The sequence below is a fragment of the Dromaius novaehollandiae genome, chromosome 8, assembly GCF_036370855.1.
Source record: "Dromaius novaehollandiae isolate bDroNov1 chromosome 8, bDroNov1.hap1, whole genome shotgun sequence".
Taxonomy (NCBI): Eukaryota; Metazoa; Chordata; class Aves; order Casuariiformes; family Dromaiidae; genus Dromaius; species Dromaius novaehollandiae.
Genome location: NC_088105.1, coordinates 41,878,153 through 41,897,796, shown reverse-complemented (window position 1 = coordinate 41,897,796; position 19,644 = coordinate 41,878,153). Strand labels below are relative to the sequence as shown.

Below are 19,644 nucleotides of genomic sequence, written 5' to 3'. Positions count from 1 at the left end.
AATGCTGATGAAATAGCATATGCAGATGTGCTTTTTTCTTGCGCTGTCACGAACAGGGGCAGTTGCAAGACAACCAGACACAGCACCAAAGCGGCACTGGCGCCGTAGGAGGAGAGTTTCAGTGTTACCTGGGAGGAGAGTGGGATGGTGGCAGAGGGCTGGCGCTCTGGTTTTTTTATATGGTACCATATTGGCTCCGTTCCCTTCTTAAAAAAGTAGGATGAATACAGAATGTCAGTGATGAGAAAAACACCTGTATAAGGGAGCAAAAGACTGAGTATTACTCCCTCTCTGCTCAGGTGTGCCCTGTAAACAAAGTACAAATGACTGAGTAAAAGCAGAGTTTCAGAGAAATTAGGGACTCGTGTTTTTGCCAGAATATCTGCCTTCCCGGGGAGTAAGATCACACTAACATCCCCCCAAAACCACATCATGCGTGTGCTGAGCTTCCAAGGAAATGCTCATGTTTGGTGTTCCCTGATGAAATTACACTGTCCACATTTTTATTCCTGCTTGCAAATTCCATTTGTGATTCATTTCAATTTTTTTCAGGATAAAATTCACTGATAAAAATAGGGCCCAAATCAAGCAGCAAGTGACCAGGTTTCTCAGAAAATGAGCACAGCACGTCTGCAGGAGCGTTCGCCGCAAGTCTGTTAGGCAATAATTAGTAGTAGACATATGAAAATGAGTGATTTGTTTCTCTCATTTAAAAGAAAAATACCCGATCTGACAGAAGGAAAGTTTAGCGCTCGGCAGGTTAGAGGTAACGCGAGTTGCGGAGGGTTTCGGAGCGGCGAAGAACAAAATCCGGTGCTTTTGTGCTTCCTGGTGCTGGACAGAAAACGTGAATACTGTAGAAATAATCTCATGGTGGCAGGCTGGGGTCAAGATGCCTTCACAGTTCATTTTCTGTTCTACTGTCTATGATTTTACGAGAACAAATTCAAGGGTTTATGCTTGACTCTGTTTCCTGTGCTAAAGTCCCAGTGAAAACAGCAGGCAAGCTGATCGTGACTCTTACAAATTGTTATTTCCTCGGTTGTTTCTCCAGAATACGTTGTTACATTTTTAATTCTATGTGCATGCATTTACTCTAATATTTACTTAGGAATTTGAGAAAGGCATTGTATTAGAGAAGGTAAAAATTTCTTCAAAGAGACTGAAAGTGAACATGAATCTCTCTGGCTAAGCAAAATTTTCCAAGTTTGGCTTCTAAAGTTAGGCAATGATAGAAAATGAGTTGTTTTTCAACAGTGCTAAATGCGTTCAACTTTCACTGATTTCAATAGGGATTTTAATGCTCAGTAACTTAAAAACAGATAAATTATTCAGATGCTTAAGCATGATGCACTCATCTAATGTTAAGTACTCAGGTTTTTAAGTGCTTGTATTAATAATGATTTATTCTCATTAAAACAAAAGGCAATATTTACTCGGTTTTGTAGCATGGGGGTTTTTCTAGTTTTGCAGCATTTGCCTCTGTTTTCAGAAGAATTCTTTCGCTGCTCCAAAACATTATCGTCTCAGAATTAAGTAAAATGAAGAATTTTGGGGTGTGGAGTAGAAATTTTCCCTTAACCCCTTGTTCTTCTCCCTGCAGCTCCCAGCACTGCCCAGTACGGGATCACAGGCGATGCGGAGGTGGTGTTCTGCTGCTGGTCCCTCGTGTTGACACTGTCCTCTTGCACCAGCATATTCTACCTGAAGAACATCATTCTGCACTAAATGTAAAGAACCATAAAAGGCTTTTAAGGATTCTCTGAACGTGCTGATGACTGGCTCCAATCTGGTAGAGTTTGTTAAAAGCAGCGTGGGATATAATCAGCAGTGCTGACATGGGGATGATCGCCTTCTGTAGAATTGCTCATTATGTAAATACTTTAATTCTACTCCTTTTTTTGATTAGCTGCATTACCTTGTGAAGCAGTACACATTGTCCTTTTTTAAGACGTGAAAGCTCTGAAATTACTTTTAGAGGATATTAATTGTGATTTCATGTTTGTAATCTACAAGTTTTCAAAAGCATTCAGTCATGGTCTGCTAAGCTGCAGACTGTAGTTTACAAAAAAAAAAGAATATTGCAGTAAAAACGTGCTTCTTTAAGGCTGCAATACAAATATTCAGTTCCCTTCTTAAATAACATTCTATCCACATTTACACAGAAACATTTTTTCTTTTTTGATTAAAAAAATCAAATAATATTGCCTTCGAAATATTTCTTCAGAATATTACACATATCTAGATTTTCTTCTAGCATGATATTCAGGTTTCAAGAATGAGCCTTGTATTATAACTGCATTGTGCAGTACTGCTTTTCTGTTTCCTTTCCTTTTTCCTGCAAATTCAGCATGGGTGTGCCTTTATAAAATAACTCCTTTTCTCCTCCTTTCCAACAAATCTGGAATGTGTTTTGGGAAAGGCTAAAGCATCCTTTTGAGCATAACTAATCTCTAATTGAGGACAAAAGTGCTATTGGCTAAAAGAATACCTCTTCTTCCATCTCCAGTGGGTAATGGCACTGCTTCAAGCTTAGCCTACAATGTTGTATATTTAGGCAATCGGTCAAGGATAGCACCAATGCCTTTTCATTTTTTCCATCTACTAGCACTAATCAGTAGGTGATCTCTGTAAAAACTAGTTTTCCCATTACGAAATAGAGCATACATTATTTTCAGACACCATGTGAATGTAACAATTTTTCCCTTAGTCATTCTAAATCAAAATCCTTAAATGGCTGTATATGTGAGAAGCTGCATAGTCCCTTTTTTATTATTGGCCAAAAACTATGTGAATTGTACGTTTTGGCTAATTTAGCAATGATAAAGGATGCTTTTAAATATTAGATATCTGAAAATACATAAAGTATCAAGCAGATTTATATATATATATATATAAAATACATATATATATTAAAATGAGGTTGCTCCAATAACTGTACTTAAGTGCATGTTACCAATGATGCATCTTTACAGACAGAACTTCATTACTGATATACTAATACTGTGCGAATATCTTACTACAGCAGTTAACTTCTCTGTAACTCAGTGAAGGAACAAGTTTCAAAATAGCATATAATGTTGCTAAATTTTTTTCTTTTTTAGAAACACAGCTCCATACAGCATTAATACAACATTTTGCTCACAATTCACAGCTGAATTTGAAAGTGTCGTCCATGTGAATTGCTGGGACCTGATATGTCCAACAGCCTTTCAATACAGGATCTCCCATTGACCCCCCCATAGAGGTTGACTTGCTTACAAAACAACTGTTGAAGACAAAAATAATAAAAAATTATCTACACTATTAATTTACTTTCCATGCACCTGTTTTATATATGAACTCCAGTAGGTGGTACAATTACTATAAATATAACACCTTTTCTCCTCATATTAAGTTTTTGTAGCTAGCAATACCAGATGAGTACTGTACAAGCTCAGCAGTTCCAAATTCAGCTTACAAATATTCCAGTTTTTGAAAATGCAAATTCTGAATTTCCTTAGTCTCAGTATATACTATCCCATGCTAAGATGTAGACAGATTATGCAGTGAATCTGTTGTCATTACTAATTAACTCAGATGCAGGGTATGAACTGAAATATGTTGACTCCAAAATATGGCAATAAAATGTCTTAAGTTACGCTACTTCTGTTCAGTGACAGATTTTACAATTTCTATTATATTATTTTCAGTTGTTGTGCTGAGCAATTACTATTTTCAAAAATGTGGCATTTTTTAAAACCTTGAATAACATGACAAAATTCATTCTTTCCAGAAATCGTATACAAACAGTTGAAATTATATTATATACTGTCCTGATATTCTGCTCTCTCTTGTATTGCAGCTTTAAAGTGCTATATTTTAGAATCCATTCATTAGAAACAGCGGTGCTGCAGAAAATACCATGTCAGTACAGTTCTGTGAAGAAGGAAAAAAGAGTTAGGATATGCGTAACCCAACTCATATGCCTCTTCTCACACAAAATTGAGAGCTGCTTCTATACTGTGGCTGGATAAAATTATGTATTTTGATAAAGAGTTTCAGTGATTCCTGATATCGGGAATGTGAGAATTCCAGCAGCAGAATAGAATAAACAGCGGTTTTACTAAATACAAAAAAACTGAAGTATTGCCTGTTTGCATTCTGGATACCACTGGAATAGCATGGACATTTGGGGACATAATTATTGTCGAGTCTAAAAAGGAACAAAACAAAACAAAAAAACGTTTCTAGGTGCCAATGGCATTTTCGTAGACGAAATAGGTATTTAAAGACCAATGAGATCTGCGTGTTCAGCAGTGGAAATGCGTGTGTGTGCGCGTGTGCAGGTTTTCAAGCTCAGCCCTACGCATGCTGGGACCGCGCTCACCCGAGCGGGTGCCCTCAGGGTCTGTAGGGTTTGTCTCTTGAAGGCTGCTTATGGAAATTTGACCATTTAACCCTCCAGTCCAACAAAGAGACACAGACATGCTTAACTTTATGCACTGATTAATTCAGAGGATAGAGTACATAAAGTTCATCAACCTTGATTTTTGCAGGATTAGAGCTATAGGCAATATTGACCAAATAAAGAAACTTGGTTCTTTGGTTAATCAGCTCCATACGATAAACTGGTAGTTGTGCAGTTTGGGATCTATTGGGATGTTCTTCCAAAACGGACTGTGCAGACTGTTGCAAATCGAATACAATAATATATTAGAAAATCTATTCACCCTTTAATTTCTGGGGTGTATTTGCTTTAGGCAACTATTTCAAGGTATGTTCTGTGCTCCTCCAGATCATTAACCCATACTGTTCATATCTGCTGATCAAATATTATTATATTTATTCCTACCTTTAAAATGTGAAAAATAAATGGATGAGCTCCAAGCAGTATAACTGAATATTGATATTAAGATTGTTTCCCACATTCGAAACCCTGAAGTCTGTAACACCGTAAGTTCCTACTTGTGCAATAACTCAGGTCTACTAATTACCATCTCATTGGTGACATATATAGAAGTAATGATGCTCTAATCATACAGTTGCTGATCATGATATTATACCAATAGTGAATTAAAGGATGTCTCACAACTTCTTAAACAAATGCAGTTTCTCAAGGGTTTATAATTTGGCAGGAAATGTATTCTTCATAGCTAGACAGCTTTTTTTAAACTTTTCAATATATATATTTTTTTTAGAAACTATGCTGTTTTTAAGATACAGGAGTGTTAAAAAACATCACCAGTAAAAGCTGCTTTTTTGCACATTTTCAGAGTTAGCATTCTAGAAAAATAATGGTAAACATTATGCCTACCAAAATCTCTGCTTATTCCACATAACTGTGTTATAAAGAATGTGTATACCAAAATATGTATTTACATGGATAAACAATATGCCTTAAAGTCTAAATATGCATTTACTTCTAAGACTGGACCATGCTTGTGTCCAGTCTGGAGGTAAATAATCCATATTTCATAACCTGCCATAGAAGGTTTTGTTTCTTTCCGGGAAAAAAAAAGAAAAAAGCAAGCAAAAATGATCAGTTTCTTTTAAAACAATCTTAAATAATTTTAAAATTCTTGCATAAACTGACATATGTGAGGAAGTTTAGGAAAAGGATAAAGTTTTAGCCTGACACTTTCTCTTTAGAATTGGAAATGAGTTGACTCATTCTCGGCGATTTGCACTGAGGAGCTGACACAGAGCTCGGTTTTGCCACCGAAATCCTCGTTATGGCTCTGAAGGGGAGACTGTACTGTGCCGTCCCCATCCTTGTTGCAAAGGACCGTGTGTGTACAGTGGTTAACACAAATCGACACGAGGGTGTTTGTGAGAATTTTACTGAGGACCACTGTACGCTCATTTAAAATGCAGATTGTCACCCTCTGCGAGGATGCACCGCTCAGCTGGCCACATCTCCCTTTCTAACCTGTCTTCCGTCTCCTCCAGGGATGCATTACCTCCACCTGCGTCCTGCTCGCCCTCTTCTCAGCCTCCTGTCCCATAACTCTACCTGTCTCCCGCAGCTAGCTCTTGGCCTGAAGGCGGGTTTCAAAGCTGGACTGGGAGAGACCAGAGCCGCTTCCAGCAGCAGCAGTGGTGCCAGGGAGCGGGGAGAAGGACCATTTGTGGCGGTAGGGAGATAAGAGGTAGGACTATACGGACCACGAGCAGGGGTCCCTGTTGACTTGCAGGCTCTGGAAGCGTGAATACGTCCAGGGACAGGGGCAGCCATCCCTGGGCCACTTCAGCCTTACTTAGCCAGTCAGTCTATCTCAGCACTGCTGAAAAAAGCCAATGCACCCATAACCTTTCTGGCTGTACTGAAACATGTAATAAAAAATTCTTCAAAACAAGAAATTCTTAAAAAAAATCTTAAAAAACAAGAAATAAAAATTCTTCATTCAGTTTTAACAGACAGTAAATAAATAACTATTTGCCCTGAAGGGAAGAATTTACTTTCAGTTTGGCTGAACTTAAGTGTATTCACTACCCCTGAATCGAGGGTCTGAACGCACTGTGGTTGGGTTGGCTTTAGTTTTCAGTCCTGTTTTATGCTTCTCCGTTGAGCATTAAGGGAGAGAGAGGGAATTTACTCTGCTTTCAGAAAAGTCCGTAACATAACTGAAAATAGCCAGTTTAACACAACTGCAGAAAAGGTCTCAGGATAATTTGGAAGGGATTCTCAGTAAAACCTGCTCTGAAAATTTGTATCAGCAAGGGTGCGCAAGATTTTTTTCCCTGCTCACCTTCAGCACTGAGGAAATACATTTTTTTTTCACGTATCACTTTCTACCACCTTTCTGCCTAATTTATGAAGAGATCAAAAGTTCCTTTACATTGGAAAACTGTTGTGTTAAAAATGTAGAGATCAGCATATTCGTCACATCCCATAACTTAGTTTTTAGCCATTTATATTTTAAAGGATATTAAGCTCTCCTTGGTAGGATGTAAATCTGTATTGTAGGACAAGACGTGGGGCCAAAATCCCAACCTTCTCTGGCTTATTCATTCCTTTCCCAGTCGCTCTGAGCTGCCATGAGGCCATCGATGCAATCATCCGAGGACTCTGGTGTTAAAGGGAGTTGCCAAATGATGTATAACGGCTATTAGCAGCTCTGCTTCACCTACATGCTGATGTCTCAGTAACTCTTCGTTGCCAGACTTATCCCTTAGGGTTTGCTCAAATTTATGCCAACAGCCATCCCTGTGATTGGAGAAATGCAAAAGTGACCTTTTGCTTTGATCCTGCTCTGAGCGTACTCGGGCAGAGCAGAGAACTTGGCTCTTCGGTGCGATGAACTCTGAACTGAACTGCAAACAGTAATGAAAAATAGCACAGCTGAAAGTAATTTTACTTGAAGTCACTTTCATCATCTCACAGTTCTTTACTCATCCTCTATGGCAACTGTATAGCCAGGTAAACTTAAGCCTCCATTAGCAGAATAAATTACATTTCTGCAGCAAACCAGAATTTAAAGATAGGGAAAGGAGGAAAGGGGGGGAGGCGGTGGTTACTGCCACTAAAGCCACATGAATTTCCCCCCTTATCTTTCACATATGAAAGTATTTATTATCCCTCCATACCTTTTTTATGCTGCCAGCTAAAAAAATGCCTGTAATGATGATATATATTGTATTTAGTATCCAGAGAGCTAAGAAGTCTGTTCTCCCCTAATGCACATCCATCCTTCTCTTTATTATTCTTCAGCCAAAACTAAAACACAATTCACACATTACATGATGCAATTTATGTGCAATAACATCAGCTCTTCCACTTATCAAACCCATTATAGTCATAAGTACGTAACTCCCATTAACCTCAAAGACAGTGACTTAAATGTGAACCACAAGCAAGAATAAACTTTAAAGATGTCATTTAATGACAGCAGGCTTGTTTTCTACTCTGTGCCCAGTGGTGAGATGGCAGGCTCCTTCCTTCCCCTCCCCTTTTTTCTTTTCTTATGTGAAAGTATGCTTTCCTCATCTTCAGGGAGATTAATTTAGGTTCGAAGGTGTAGTCATTTAGACGTGCTTAACATTTTTGACGTATCGCCTCAGGTAGTGATACTTCATCAGCTGAGTACCAATGTGAGAGGTGAAGCATCCCGGGAAGCTGCAGTCAGTTGGGCAGTCGGCTCCCACTTAATGCTAATGAGACAGTTTCTTGCAGAAATTTCAGCTCTATAGAAGCTATGGGAGGTAGCACGGTTCATTAGGCTATGAAAGCTTTAAAATGTTAAAGGAACTGGTTTTCCTCTCTCATTTAAGTGAATTGCTAAAAGCTCTGGGTTGTTCTTCCATGGAACTTTGAATTCACTATTTTCTTCATTAACTTTGACCTTTTTACATTTATTTTAAAAAAAAAGTTAACTTTAGAGAAAGCTACTGCAAATTCATTTCCCCCAAGCATGTGGAAGTGTATTTAAGATCAGAGAGACTGAGAGTTTCATGAAGGAAAGAAATGGATCGCATTTGCCAATATAATTTCTGTATAAAAAGGATTTTTTAATGTGCCAAAAATTAAGGATCATAAGTTCTATGAATCATTTCTAAATTACTTGTAACAATAGGGTTGTGTATATCCTATTTTGCCCACATGTTCATTAGTAGCAGAAAGGCAAACTGCATTATGCTGCTTCTGTGGTCTGACGTCCTCCTAAAACATAACTGATCGGTAATCTGGAAAAAACCTCTGCTCAGCGGCTCTTCTGCACCTGCCCTTTAGAAACTGATGCTTCTGATGTTAAGCGGCTTTTGCTGGTGTCTGTCAAGATTTCTCTGATTGCTCTCAGTGATGTGGAAAATAAGCTAGTGAGCCATCCACGTGGAGTTACGGGTCATCCAAAGGAAAAGTACAGCAACGCGGGTGACACAGTTTTCTGTAAGTTTGGTTCCAAGATATTTGCATAAATCTTTTCAAATAGCTAATGATGCAGACCTATGCTTAATCCGTTGGTAAGCAAAAAGCCTGATTAAAGAAAATAACAGTGACTTCACTAAAACCTCTTCTAAGTATCCCTAAAAAAAACCAGTCTGTATCAGCTAAGTAGGGTTTAGTTCTAAACTGATATTTAACTGTTATTACAGGCATTCAGGCTTTCGTAGTGAGTAAAGAAGGGTTCAAATGGAAATACAAACAACGTTGTGACAATAAAATAGACGTGAGCTATTTTGCCACCTCCGGGAGGAGGAGGGTGCCTCTGTCAAAGTTAGCTTCTAACTTCTAAGATGAACCTTAAAAAAGTGTCAGATGAATAGTCAGCTAAAAGGGAAAAGACTTGATGTTAAGCTTTGTGAGTAGAGAGATGAAATTTTAAGCAAAGAGGTCGAGATTATAGCACTGTGGTTCCTTTGCAGTTAGCAGCAGAGAGCAACCTGTAGGCAGTTATTCAGCAGCCGGTACCTTGGTGGAGCTGAAGGATTTTGAAAAGAAATACAGCACTGTGGCACGGTATTTATGTTCGACTTGTTGCCGTTGTAACTTCAAGGCATGTATCTGGGGAAAAGGAAACACCATATAGGTGTTTCTCTAACAGGATTATGGGGGTTGATTTTTACTTAAAAGCATCTGAAAGCTCTGTGTTGTTTATCTGACTCAACAAAACTTTCTCCCCCAAGCTGGACACGTAAGCACGACTTCCTTGCAGCACGAGGTATGGTGTTAAAATCTTTTCATCTGGGCATATGTTTATATAATGCAACTAGTAGAAATGTTTGATTATAGGTTTGCTTTCCCTGTTGGTGAAATACTTAGTGGACAGGTACCTGAATTTTTACAGCGTTCGTTTTTGGCATGGCAGTTTTGATAAGTGTTTTAGTCTTTATTTCAGTGCATTAAACAGCTTTTTGCATAGGAACATAACGTAAAAGAGTACATTTTAAAAATTAATTTCTGAAGTTAATCACCCATAGTAACTTGGCTCCCAGGAATGGCTGTGTTCCACCTCAGATCTAACTTCAGCTCCTTGTGAAGTGAGATTGTGGTGATGCCAGTCAAGAGGCACTGATGAGTACTTCTTTCACAATATTTTTCGCTGGAAGATTTTAGATAAGACACTTAGGTCTTCTGAAAAAAATTCAGCTAAGGGCTTTGACCTTATATTTGAATATGGAATTAACACTCCGGTAAAGGTTAATGAACAGAAGAAGAGAGTAGAGAATTTTGACCGAGATACTTAGGAAAAGAATTTAAACATGTGAAGATCACAGAGCAGATTGGCTGCTCAGCACCTGCTCCTCCTCTGCCTTCCAGCTTTGAGGGGCTGAGTCTACTGGGAAAACATGCACAGAAAACAGAAAAAGGAAGAGTAGGGTTAGCATTTGGTGTAGAAAGCCACAGATATAATTATGCATTAAGCTATCATTTCTGATTAATTATGGATCCTCTTCAGACAGATACCTACAATGCCTGCCTACTCTATGCTTGGTCTTTAGTTGGTGGCATCAGCCAAATGATAAAATACTTCAGTCACAATTTTGCCATTTGTTCCTTCCTCAGGTAGCTCATCACCAGGCTCCATCGGTAGTTTCTGTGCAATGGACAGAAAGGTGGAAAGATTAAACTCCTTTCCAAACTGAGAAGGAATTTTACTTGTGATAGCAAAAGTGAAAGGCAGATGTATCACTTCATTTTTCTATTTAATTTGGCTTTCTTAGTTATACAACAGAAATGCCCTGAATTTTACTGCAGGTTTTGCATTCTATTGTCTTCATTTTATCCTCAGCTAAGACCTCTGTGAGAAGAATACAGGATTCTTCCTTTAAACTTTTAAAATGTGTTTGTCTTTCTCTTGAACTGTGATCTTAAAAAACTTTTTACTTCCTCATTAAGTTGATGGTTTTGAAAAGTAATTATTTGAGCATATGGTGAAATGTGCAATTATTACTGCTAGGCTCTTCATGCAAGAATATCCACTTTAACATGGATATCTCTCATAAGCACTGACAACGAGGAATTCGGTCATACTTCAAACAAGAAACAAACCTCCCCTCAAACTCTTAACTTCTGCTTCCTGACACTCATGACACTATTGTTTTAGATGGTAAATAATACTGGGATGAAGTCTTAAAATGAATGAAAAGGGTTAGTTGTCATAGGCTATTAATTTAATAATTGCTTTAAATTACTGTGTTCATGGCGTATCTTATTAAAGGCATTTAACTTACATTTAATGCTCATACCAGTAGCAGAACCTGTGAGTTGTGAAAATTACTTTAATGTTCCCATAAATTAAAAATATTTTGCAGCTAAATCCCTTCCTACCTGAGGCTTGGGCAGAAAAGCCTATGCTGCGACGTACGCCCTGCTCACACGGCCCAGCCACTACCATGGTACCAAAAACGACCTTCTGCACCACGTCATTTTAAAGCAGGGCCCAGAACTGGGGCTTTCCTCTTTTTCAATGGCTATTTTCACTGTGCAAGAGCTAGTCAGTAATAATCCAGCTAGTTAATACATCGTCAGTATATTTGGAAGGGCTCATAAGGATGAAACAAGTGTAGGAAAAAAAAACAGTGATTTGCATTTGCTAGCGGTAGAGAGACAGCATTTTAACATAAAAGCCAAATCTCATGGTGGTAATGAACCGGTTTTGTGTGTAATTATCATTCTACTATTCAAAATATTATTATTAAAGTAACTCCCAGCTCAATTTTCAGTCCAGCTATCATACCCAAATTTAAAAAATTATGAAGATATGTATTTATTCTATAGTTGAGCACGTCTGCATTGCTCTGTATGAGTAAAAATTGCTCTTTTTTTTACCTCGGCATATGTTACTGAGATGACTTTTGAGAGGCTGTAAAGCTTGCCGCTGGCCCTGAACCGCTTGGGGTGGCTTTGCCCCCCGAGCAGCCCTATCAAATTCTGCACCGCGTGGGCTTTGCTAACAAGAGCAGGATACACAGTTTTTTCCTACGAAACAAAATCTCTCGGCACCCTGTGGCAGAACTTAGATTTCAGTGTCTGTGACCTGGAGCCAAACAGCCACAAATCCCTCAAACGAGGGCGGCTCAGCCTTCGGCACGGAGAGCCTCAGCCATGAGAGCGGCTGGTAAGGAAGCGCGCTGCCTGTCTGCCCGGAGGGGCTGGGATTGCTCCTGAATTCGGCTCCTGCCACCCCACCTCTGTCACCCAGCGGGGAGGTTCCCTTTTTTCCAGGATATGTTGATGCCCATGGGGAAGTAATAATGTCTGAGTGTCAGGTCTGTGCTTTAGGGACAGGTCTTCTGCATCAGTGCGAGCTGGAAATATATCTCAGTAACTTGTGGGTTTAACTCCACACTCCTTGGCACTGCTGAGACCTCCCTTACCCTTTTCCAGGGAAGCAGCGCTGCTGCCGGACAGCCCGGGGCCCCCCTCTCCTGGGCTCAGCCGGGCACAGAGCGCGTCGCTCCTTGCAGTCCTGTTTTGTCTTGTCACCTCCTGCACGTCTAGCAGAAGGGGAGGGGGTGACTGCTGCCCAAGATGCAGCATCAGACTCGAAGACAAGAATAAATTCAAATGCAAAGAGCAGAGCACTCCTACAGATGTTCTTAATTAAAGCAATCTAACCCAACCCCCATATATTCTGAAGTAATAATCCAAAAAACTGCCTTACTACTCCCATATGGTCTGAGTCACTGCTGCAGCGTACTACAGTATTATTATTTTCACAAGATTAAACCATTTGCTAAATAATCCACCTGTTAAATAAACACTCCCACTCTTCAAATATTGTTGTTTTGTTTTCCAGACTATCTACAATCTGGACTTATTTCAGATGAAAAAAAAAAAGATAAACCCTGAAGAACAGAACTGTATTTTGGCTATTTGAAAGTATCTATCCTGTGTGCACATCTGCTCCTTTGCAAGCTGACAGAGCTCTTACATTAGAAGAAACTCATAGTTACTTCTCCAGCTAGGCGCTAATGAGTTTCCATCATCAGCCCACCACAATCTTGGCACTTTTAACCTCCTCAGGACTTGAATTATTTCTTATTCACCTGGCTTGACCTTCCAATAGACGTGTCATCTCAAAGGGACAAATCCTGGTCCAGGCTTGTCTTAACAAACTTGACACGTGAGCAAGAACAGCATTTGGCTCACATTTCACTGTATGATCTCATTATCCATGCTTTAAGCACTGAGTTCCCTGCCATTATCCCACTTCAGGTCTATCTTGGGAATAAACACCCTATTGAACACATCTAACGAACTTAGCCATGCTTTGGATCCCCCTTTCCAACCCATCCTAGGAAACCCCTGGAAAACATAGGGCTAGTTCTACAGAATGCAAGTCTCCACACACAAAAATATAAATAAAATTTAAAAAAAACCTAACAGCTGTGTTAAATAGCTAACACTGGCATTTAACAGATTATATTTTATATCATTTCTCCATTGTAGTAAATAGGTTAGTTTGCCTCCCTGAGCTCTCTCAAATTGTTGGGAATCTCAGGGTACAGTTGGGTGAGATCTAGCAACAAGCCTAGGTGAAGAGGTCCCTGCTCCTGGCCTCCCGTTTCTGCCCCTGGCCTCCAGTTTGCCACCCTCTCGCTCCTGGTGTTATGCCAGTCACGGGGTCACATAACAAGCCAGAGCACAGAGGTCATTCAGGCTTAAAAACAAACGAACAAACAAACAAAAACAAGAAAACCCCATCCCCTTCCGTAGACTCTTAGGCTTGAAAGCTGAAGAACAAGTTTTTCCAGACACTTTGCTAATTCTTTCCACCATCCTGGACAAGCCCTTAGCACTTTTCACACTGCGGAGAATAATGCTCTAGAGATGTTTAGACCCATGCCCTGGTATCCAGCTTGACATGCACGTTAGCACTATAGAGCCGGATCTGAAAGTCAGGGTGCAAACTCCTCAGGTGTAGTGTTTTTAGACTTAGGGCTGCAATCGGGTACCAAATGGCAAACAAAACATTCCCTCCAAACATTTCCCCAAAGTTTATTAAGAAGTATGTGTGGGCCACACGGAATGCTTGAGATCTACCGCTAATACTAAATACTGCTTACAGGGAGCCATATACATCATGTGTGTATATAGATATTTACCAGGGATTTAAAATGGTTTTAGCTGATTTTGTGTCCTCATATCCAAAAATAATATTTGTCACCAAGAATTATGCAGCACAAACAGGCTTGCAGATCAGTTCTGACATTCTTATCCATGCCAAGTTACACTTACACATCAAGTCCAGTTGAACTTGGTGAGCCTGCTGCTATATGCTATTATATTCTGTGAAAAATAGTACATGATATCTGACCCAAGGAAATTTAACTGATAAAAGCCAGGTAGGTGATCATCTAAGTGCATAAAATGTGTCCATAAAGATGCACCAGCATTACGAGTTCATAGAAAATTGCAGGCAAAAAACCGCACAAAACTGCTTTTCAAAATCAGCCCCATTATACCTCTTCCACAGAGAGCCTTTGCGATAATAATCCTTCTGCTATTTTGCATGTTCACACATATTTTCTTGCTCTTTGACACTTAGCACCTAGCAACTTGGCTCATTCACCTTTAGCTGATATTTTTCCCATGCCTTTTGAATAAGACAGCCTGCAAAATCCTCTATACAAGTCTCATACTTGATACTTAAAAAGAACCCCTTTTTCCCCAAGACTCATTCTGTTTTCCTCCAGCTGCAGGCTTGCCTATATCTTTTAAACACTAAACCATGTCAGTTTGTGATTTTTTTCTAAGTGCTTTTATGCATCTTGACTCTAATGGAGATTCTTAGAAAATTGCAAAATGCCTGTATTACTGATTTCACTTTGAATACAGCTCACAAATTAATGGTGTCTGTTAATTAGGTAGCTAAATCTGAAAAAAAAAAAGTAACGCTTCTCATTTGAAGGTATTCTGCGGTTGAAAACATTAAAGAGGTGAGCCAGATTTTAATAACTGAGAGGCTTTAATTAGAGCTGACATATGAACTGAGTAAGCCTACCGTGCCCAATATAGGGACATTTATATATATATATATTTTTTTTTTTTTTTTACATATATACATATAATATATGTGTTTGTATAGGTATGTAAGAAGGGTTGTTTTAACTATAATCTGGAATTCTTACATGAATTAGCCTTATGAATGAGCAGAAACAAATATCATCTTAACTGTGCAAGGAGAATGCCGATGCAGCCTCTGCTCCCAGGAAGCTCCCTGGAGATCGCGCTGCAGCTTGCTAACTAGCTTGGGCTGCACAATAGTGACCCGTTTGGCATCAGATCAGTAAACAAAATGTGCAGGGATAATGTGTTTGTTCTTCACCCACAACGACTCTGAATAACGCAGCTTCTATCCAATTTACTGCCCAGATCTATATGTCTTTTGTATTCTGTGGAGCCCTAAGTAAATACGAGTGCTTCCTCAGTGTCAGACCTAATTGAAAAATGGTGGAAAGTCTGGATTCAATGCAGTTCAGGCATGACTTGATAGATGAGAGTGAGTCAGAAGATCCAAAACAGACTGCCAGCTTTTAAAAGACCATGGTCTTTGATAATTAGCAGAGAGGAAAGACAAATATTTGACCTACCTGAGTATATGCTACTTTTTTTGAAAATGTAATGATCCATACATCCACAGGAAAAATGAGAAGAGACTTGTGTCACTTTAAGATAGAGCCTTTCCTTTCTCTCTCCATCTCAGTCCTTTCCATATAGGAAGTCTAAGAATTGTTTCCATCAAAGAATAGATTTTGAACACTATATGCCAGTCAGGATAGCATTAAATATTAAAGCAAGATATTAAAATTTCAAAGAACCTAAATTAAACCTAAGGTATTCAAAAATAAGTGTTCCTGAATATCTAACATTAAAAATTTCATAATTAACTTCAGAAATTTCTCGCATGAAGATGAGGAGGAGGTGTCAGGGTGGTGTCACACGCAGGCTGTCGCGTGCAGGGCGGCAAGGTGGCCGGAGGAGGGCCCAGAGCCCGGAGCAGCCACTGTGCTGCCACGGTGGCCCCTGCCCTGGGCACAAGGTTGCCCTCTGGACTTGCCCATCCTTCCTCAGGTGGCCGTGGGGCCGCCCCGGGCCAGCGTTGGCCCCAGCAATGCAGCCAGGCGCCGTGAGCACGGGAGGGTCGCCGAGCCCGCGGGTGCGCTCGGGGCTACCAGCTCTGTCTCCTTACGCCTTCTCTGCGCCTGCCATCAGCAACCAGTTACCTCCTCTATTTCTTTTGGGTAAAATACATTGAGTTTCTTTCATCTTCAGCTGTAAAACAACCTGCTTAGACTCTGGGACATCTTTATGGCTTCCTTTCCCAATCTTATCTCTGTCTTGTTCAAGTGTGGACACCACTGCAGTACTGCAGCTCTTCTCTCCCGAATACGATAGAGAGAATTGCATGCAGGACGAAAAACACCAGGGCTGGAACAGTTCACTGAATTGAGGCTTACAAAGAGTGCTGAGATATTATTTGTGGTTATTTTAATTTTGAGCATTCTATGAAAGAAGCCTAGATTGATTAGGATAAGGAGGCTGGAAACAAAATCAACCAAAACTAAGTTACGTTTGTATATTTCTGTAAACAGATCTTCCTTCGAGTTACTCACAGAGACAGGTTGCCTACCCAGAGGCCACTAAAGAAGCCTCTAACTTTAGTGTCTCCCAAAATCCTTTCAACTAGACTGGTCTCAGTTTCCCACCACCATAAAGCTGTTTGCAAACTACCCACCCATTAATACTTATTTGCTCCTGCCTGCATATAGAGATTTGGGACAGAGGTCCATATGAGCACAGGATCTGGCCCAATATTTCAGTGTAATCAGAAAAAAAAAAAACAGCTAGTGTAACAATTCCAAAGAGGAGGTCTGAGCTTGGGAAAGAATTTTGTACTAAAATGGTCTAAGAAGATGTAACAAGTAACAAAAGAGAAAAGCAGCCCTCTTAATTTAGCTAGAAAGTAAACACTGCAGAGAAAGCCTGCCTCTCCTCTTTAAGCATCCCCTCTTTCCTCAGTTGTTTTCTCCTTCTGCCTCACCTCTTCCCAGACCGATTGCCCCGGACGCGCGGCACAGCAGCGCTGGCGGCACAGGAGGGAGCCGGGGCCGGAGGCGGCTGCTGGGCGGGCTGCGGTCTCGCTGCCCGGGCTGTTGGTGCTCCCAGCCACTCGTTGGTGAGCCCGCCTAGACCAGGCTTCACTGCCCAGCTAAGTGCCAAACGAGGGCATTTTTCCTCCCCCTGCCTGAGCTCCAAGCACTGTGAAATAGCCCTTGTTATAATAATAGGCTTTGTAGATCTTTTAAGTGCTTTATGAGCATAGAATAATGTCTTAGTCTCACATGCATTTTTATAAATGTTTATAAATGGAAAGTTGCTACAAATCAACAGTATGCCAAATGTTTAGCGCCCTCTGAGAATTTGGAAAATAGCAAATAAGGCCAGTGATTTAGAGCACTGCTTGTAGACAGCCAGAAGCCCTCTGGATAGTATCGCAAGTTGCCAGTTCATAAGCTGCATGCCTTAAGACTGCAACTAAGACTGAGCTGTTGCGCCTCTGTTCAAAACTGCAGAATTGACAGTGCACTATCAACAATAGCATTTGAGGAGCTTGCTGCCTGGTCTGTGAACGCTATGTTCATGCTGTGCTATTTTGAACCACTACATAGAAGTGCAATCTTAGAATTGAAGTCACTTACATCTGTGCAAAGCAAACAGAGACCAGTGTAAATAGAATAAAAAAGGTTGGTACTTTCCTTCAATCAATGTGAACAGGCATAAATGACTTCACAAAGTAGAATATTGGTCTATGATAATTGGCAGAAGAAAAGCTGCAGATTCAGTGGTACAGACTGTAATTTAGCATTCATAATTTCTGTCTAATCAAAGTAAACATGCCATTTATATGCGTACATAAAAGTCACTGGATTAATGTGGTAAAGGGAAAGGAAGTCATCAACTTTGTCAATGGTGACACAAAATAATTACCATCATTCAGAAGTTAACACGTATAACACTGAACATCGCTATAGCTGGAAGTCATGTTTGAGTGAAATGGCAACTTGGGTTGCAGCTCACAGGTATCTGCGCAGGTGCCCTGCGGCCCCTGGATGAGGTGAACAAACGCGTGTCCCAGCTCGTACCACCTTCGTGAAAGTGCCCTAAGGACAAGACTGTAACTTCAGGTCCCTCTCCCAGGCTTTCTCTGACATGCCCGTTCTTGCCTCGCGGCTCCTACGTAGCTGCCTGAGCCCAGTCGAACGCGTGACGGGGAATGTGTGGGGGTGCCAGGCGCAGTGAGAAGCGAGCAGTCCCTCTTGGCTGCCACTGCATGCTATACGTTACAGGCTGTTATTTTTTATTATATCTGTTAATTTGCAGAACTCACTTTTAGAGCTTCGCTCAATAACATAAAATAGAACTAACAACATTTACTTTCAGCAAAATGTCAGATTATGGATGGAGGGGAAGAGAAGGGGTTTGAAGAGATAAAACCATATACTGACGAAACAATAAAAGAAAAATCAATCTTTATGACAGATGAGAGAGTGAGATTTACAGTGTAATCAGAAAGGCACAAAAAGATGCATGGTTTGTCAGGAATGGTATCTAGGCAGCATTATTCCATAGATGGAAACACAATCGCGCTAGTAGGATCTGTTTCCTTATTTCTGAACAAATCTTTAGCACATTTTGTTGATGTGGAGAGCTAAAATGTACAGATCTTAGTACTTCATCTGTATTGGTGCAGGTTGCCTTTCACTGAGCTCCTGAACTTCTCAATCCTTCAGCTTTTTTGATGTGATCAGCGGGCACAGAACAAACACTCAGAAAATTGTTCAAGATAAGCAGCAGCCCCAGCGAAAGCTACCGCGTGATGCAGCCTCCTCCTCCTGTGGTCTTACACACTCTGAGCAGCAACCAGAATAAAAATCAAGGCAGATCTGCTCTAAAAATGTGCTTCTGGCAGTCAAGTGATTGTATTAATTTTTTTCAGTTTTATATAATACCATATATGTGAGCAAAATGATCAGTCAGCTAGAGTTAATGCCATGTAAAGCTTAATAAATACTGCAACCTAAACCAGTTTAGATTGCTTGGCAATATTAATCTAAAAAGGGAAAATCACATAGCAAGAGCCTTAGGTGATTTAAATCATCCAGTTATACTAGTGGAAAAATAAACCCTTTCTTTTTTTTTGTAAAATCCCTTCTGCTGTGTGATGGCTATCCTAGCCTTCAAAGTCAATCCTGTCTCCTTTGCAGATGACAAATGAGATGACATCCACGTCTCACTGAAGTCTGTAAAAATCTTGGCATCAGGATTTCAATTCCCTCACTTTCATGTTGCCAAGAGGGGAATGGAGCTTCATTCACAGCAGCCAATTTCTAGTTCGAAACAGAGATCGCAAACTGAGCACGAAAGAGCGAGCCTAGCAGAGAGCCCAACGCCTTCCTCTTGCAACCAGTGAGGCAAGGAGGTGGCTTCACTGGGAATGATGATCCTGTGCTTAGTCCTGAAGCCATCTCCCTTATATATTCAATGCCTACCCCTCTTTTTGCTAGTATTTGTCCTGTTAATTGTAGGTATGTAGCTTATTACCTTTTTTAAAATTTTCTGAATATGAAATGCTGCTTCTGGGGTTTTTTGTTTGCTTTCTTTGCTTTCAGAATGTTCATAATCCTTTTGAAATTTTATTTAGCTGTGCTTGCAGACTT

The 19,644-nt window shown here is 40.2% G+C and overlaps 1 protein-coding gene across 1 annotated transcript in view; it reads left to right on the top strand.

Annotated features, from left to right (window-relative positions):
* Window positions 1-19,644, top strand: part of NEGR1 (neuronal growth regulator 1) — a 307,368-nt gene that overhangs the window by 273,294 nt on the left and 14,430 nt on the right. The window contains exon 7 of the mRNA XM_064516359.1: window positions 1,604-19,644. This exon is cut by the window's right edge and continues 14,430 nt beyond it. Within this exon, the coding sequence (XP_064372429.1) occupies window positions 1,604-1,728 (125 nt within the window). The 3' untranslated portion in view covers window positions 1,729-19,644. The remainder of the gene's footprint in view (window positions 1-1,603) is intronic.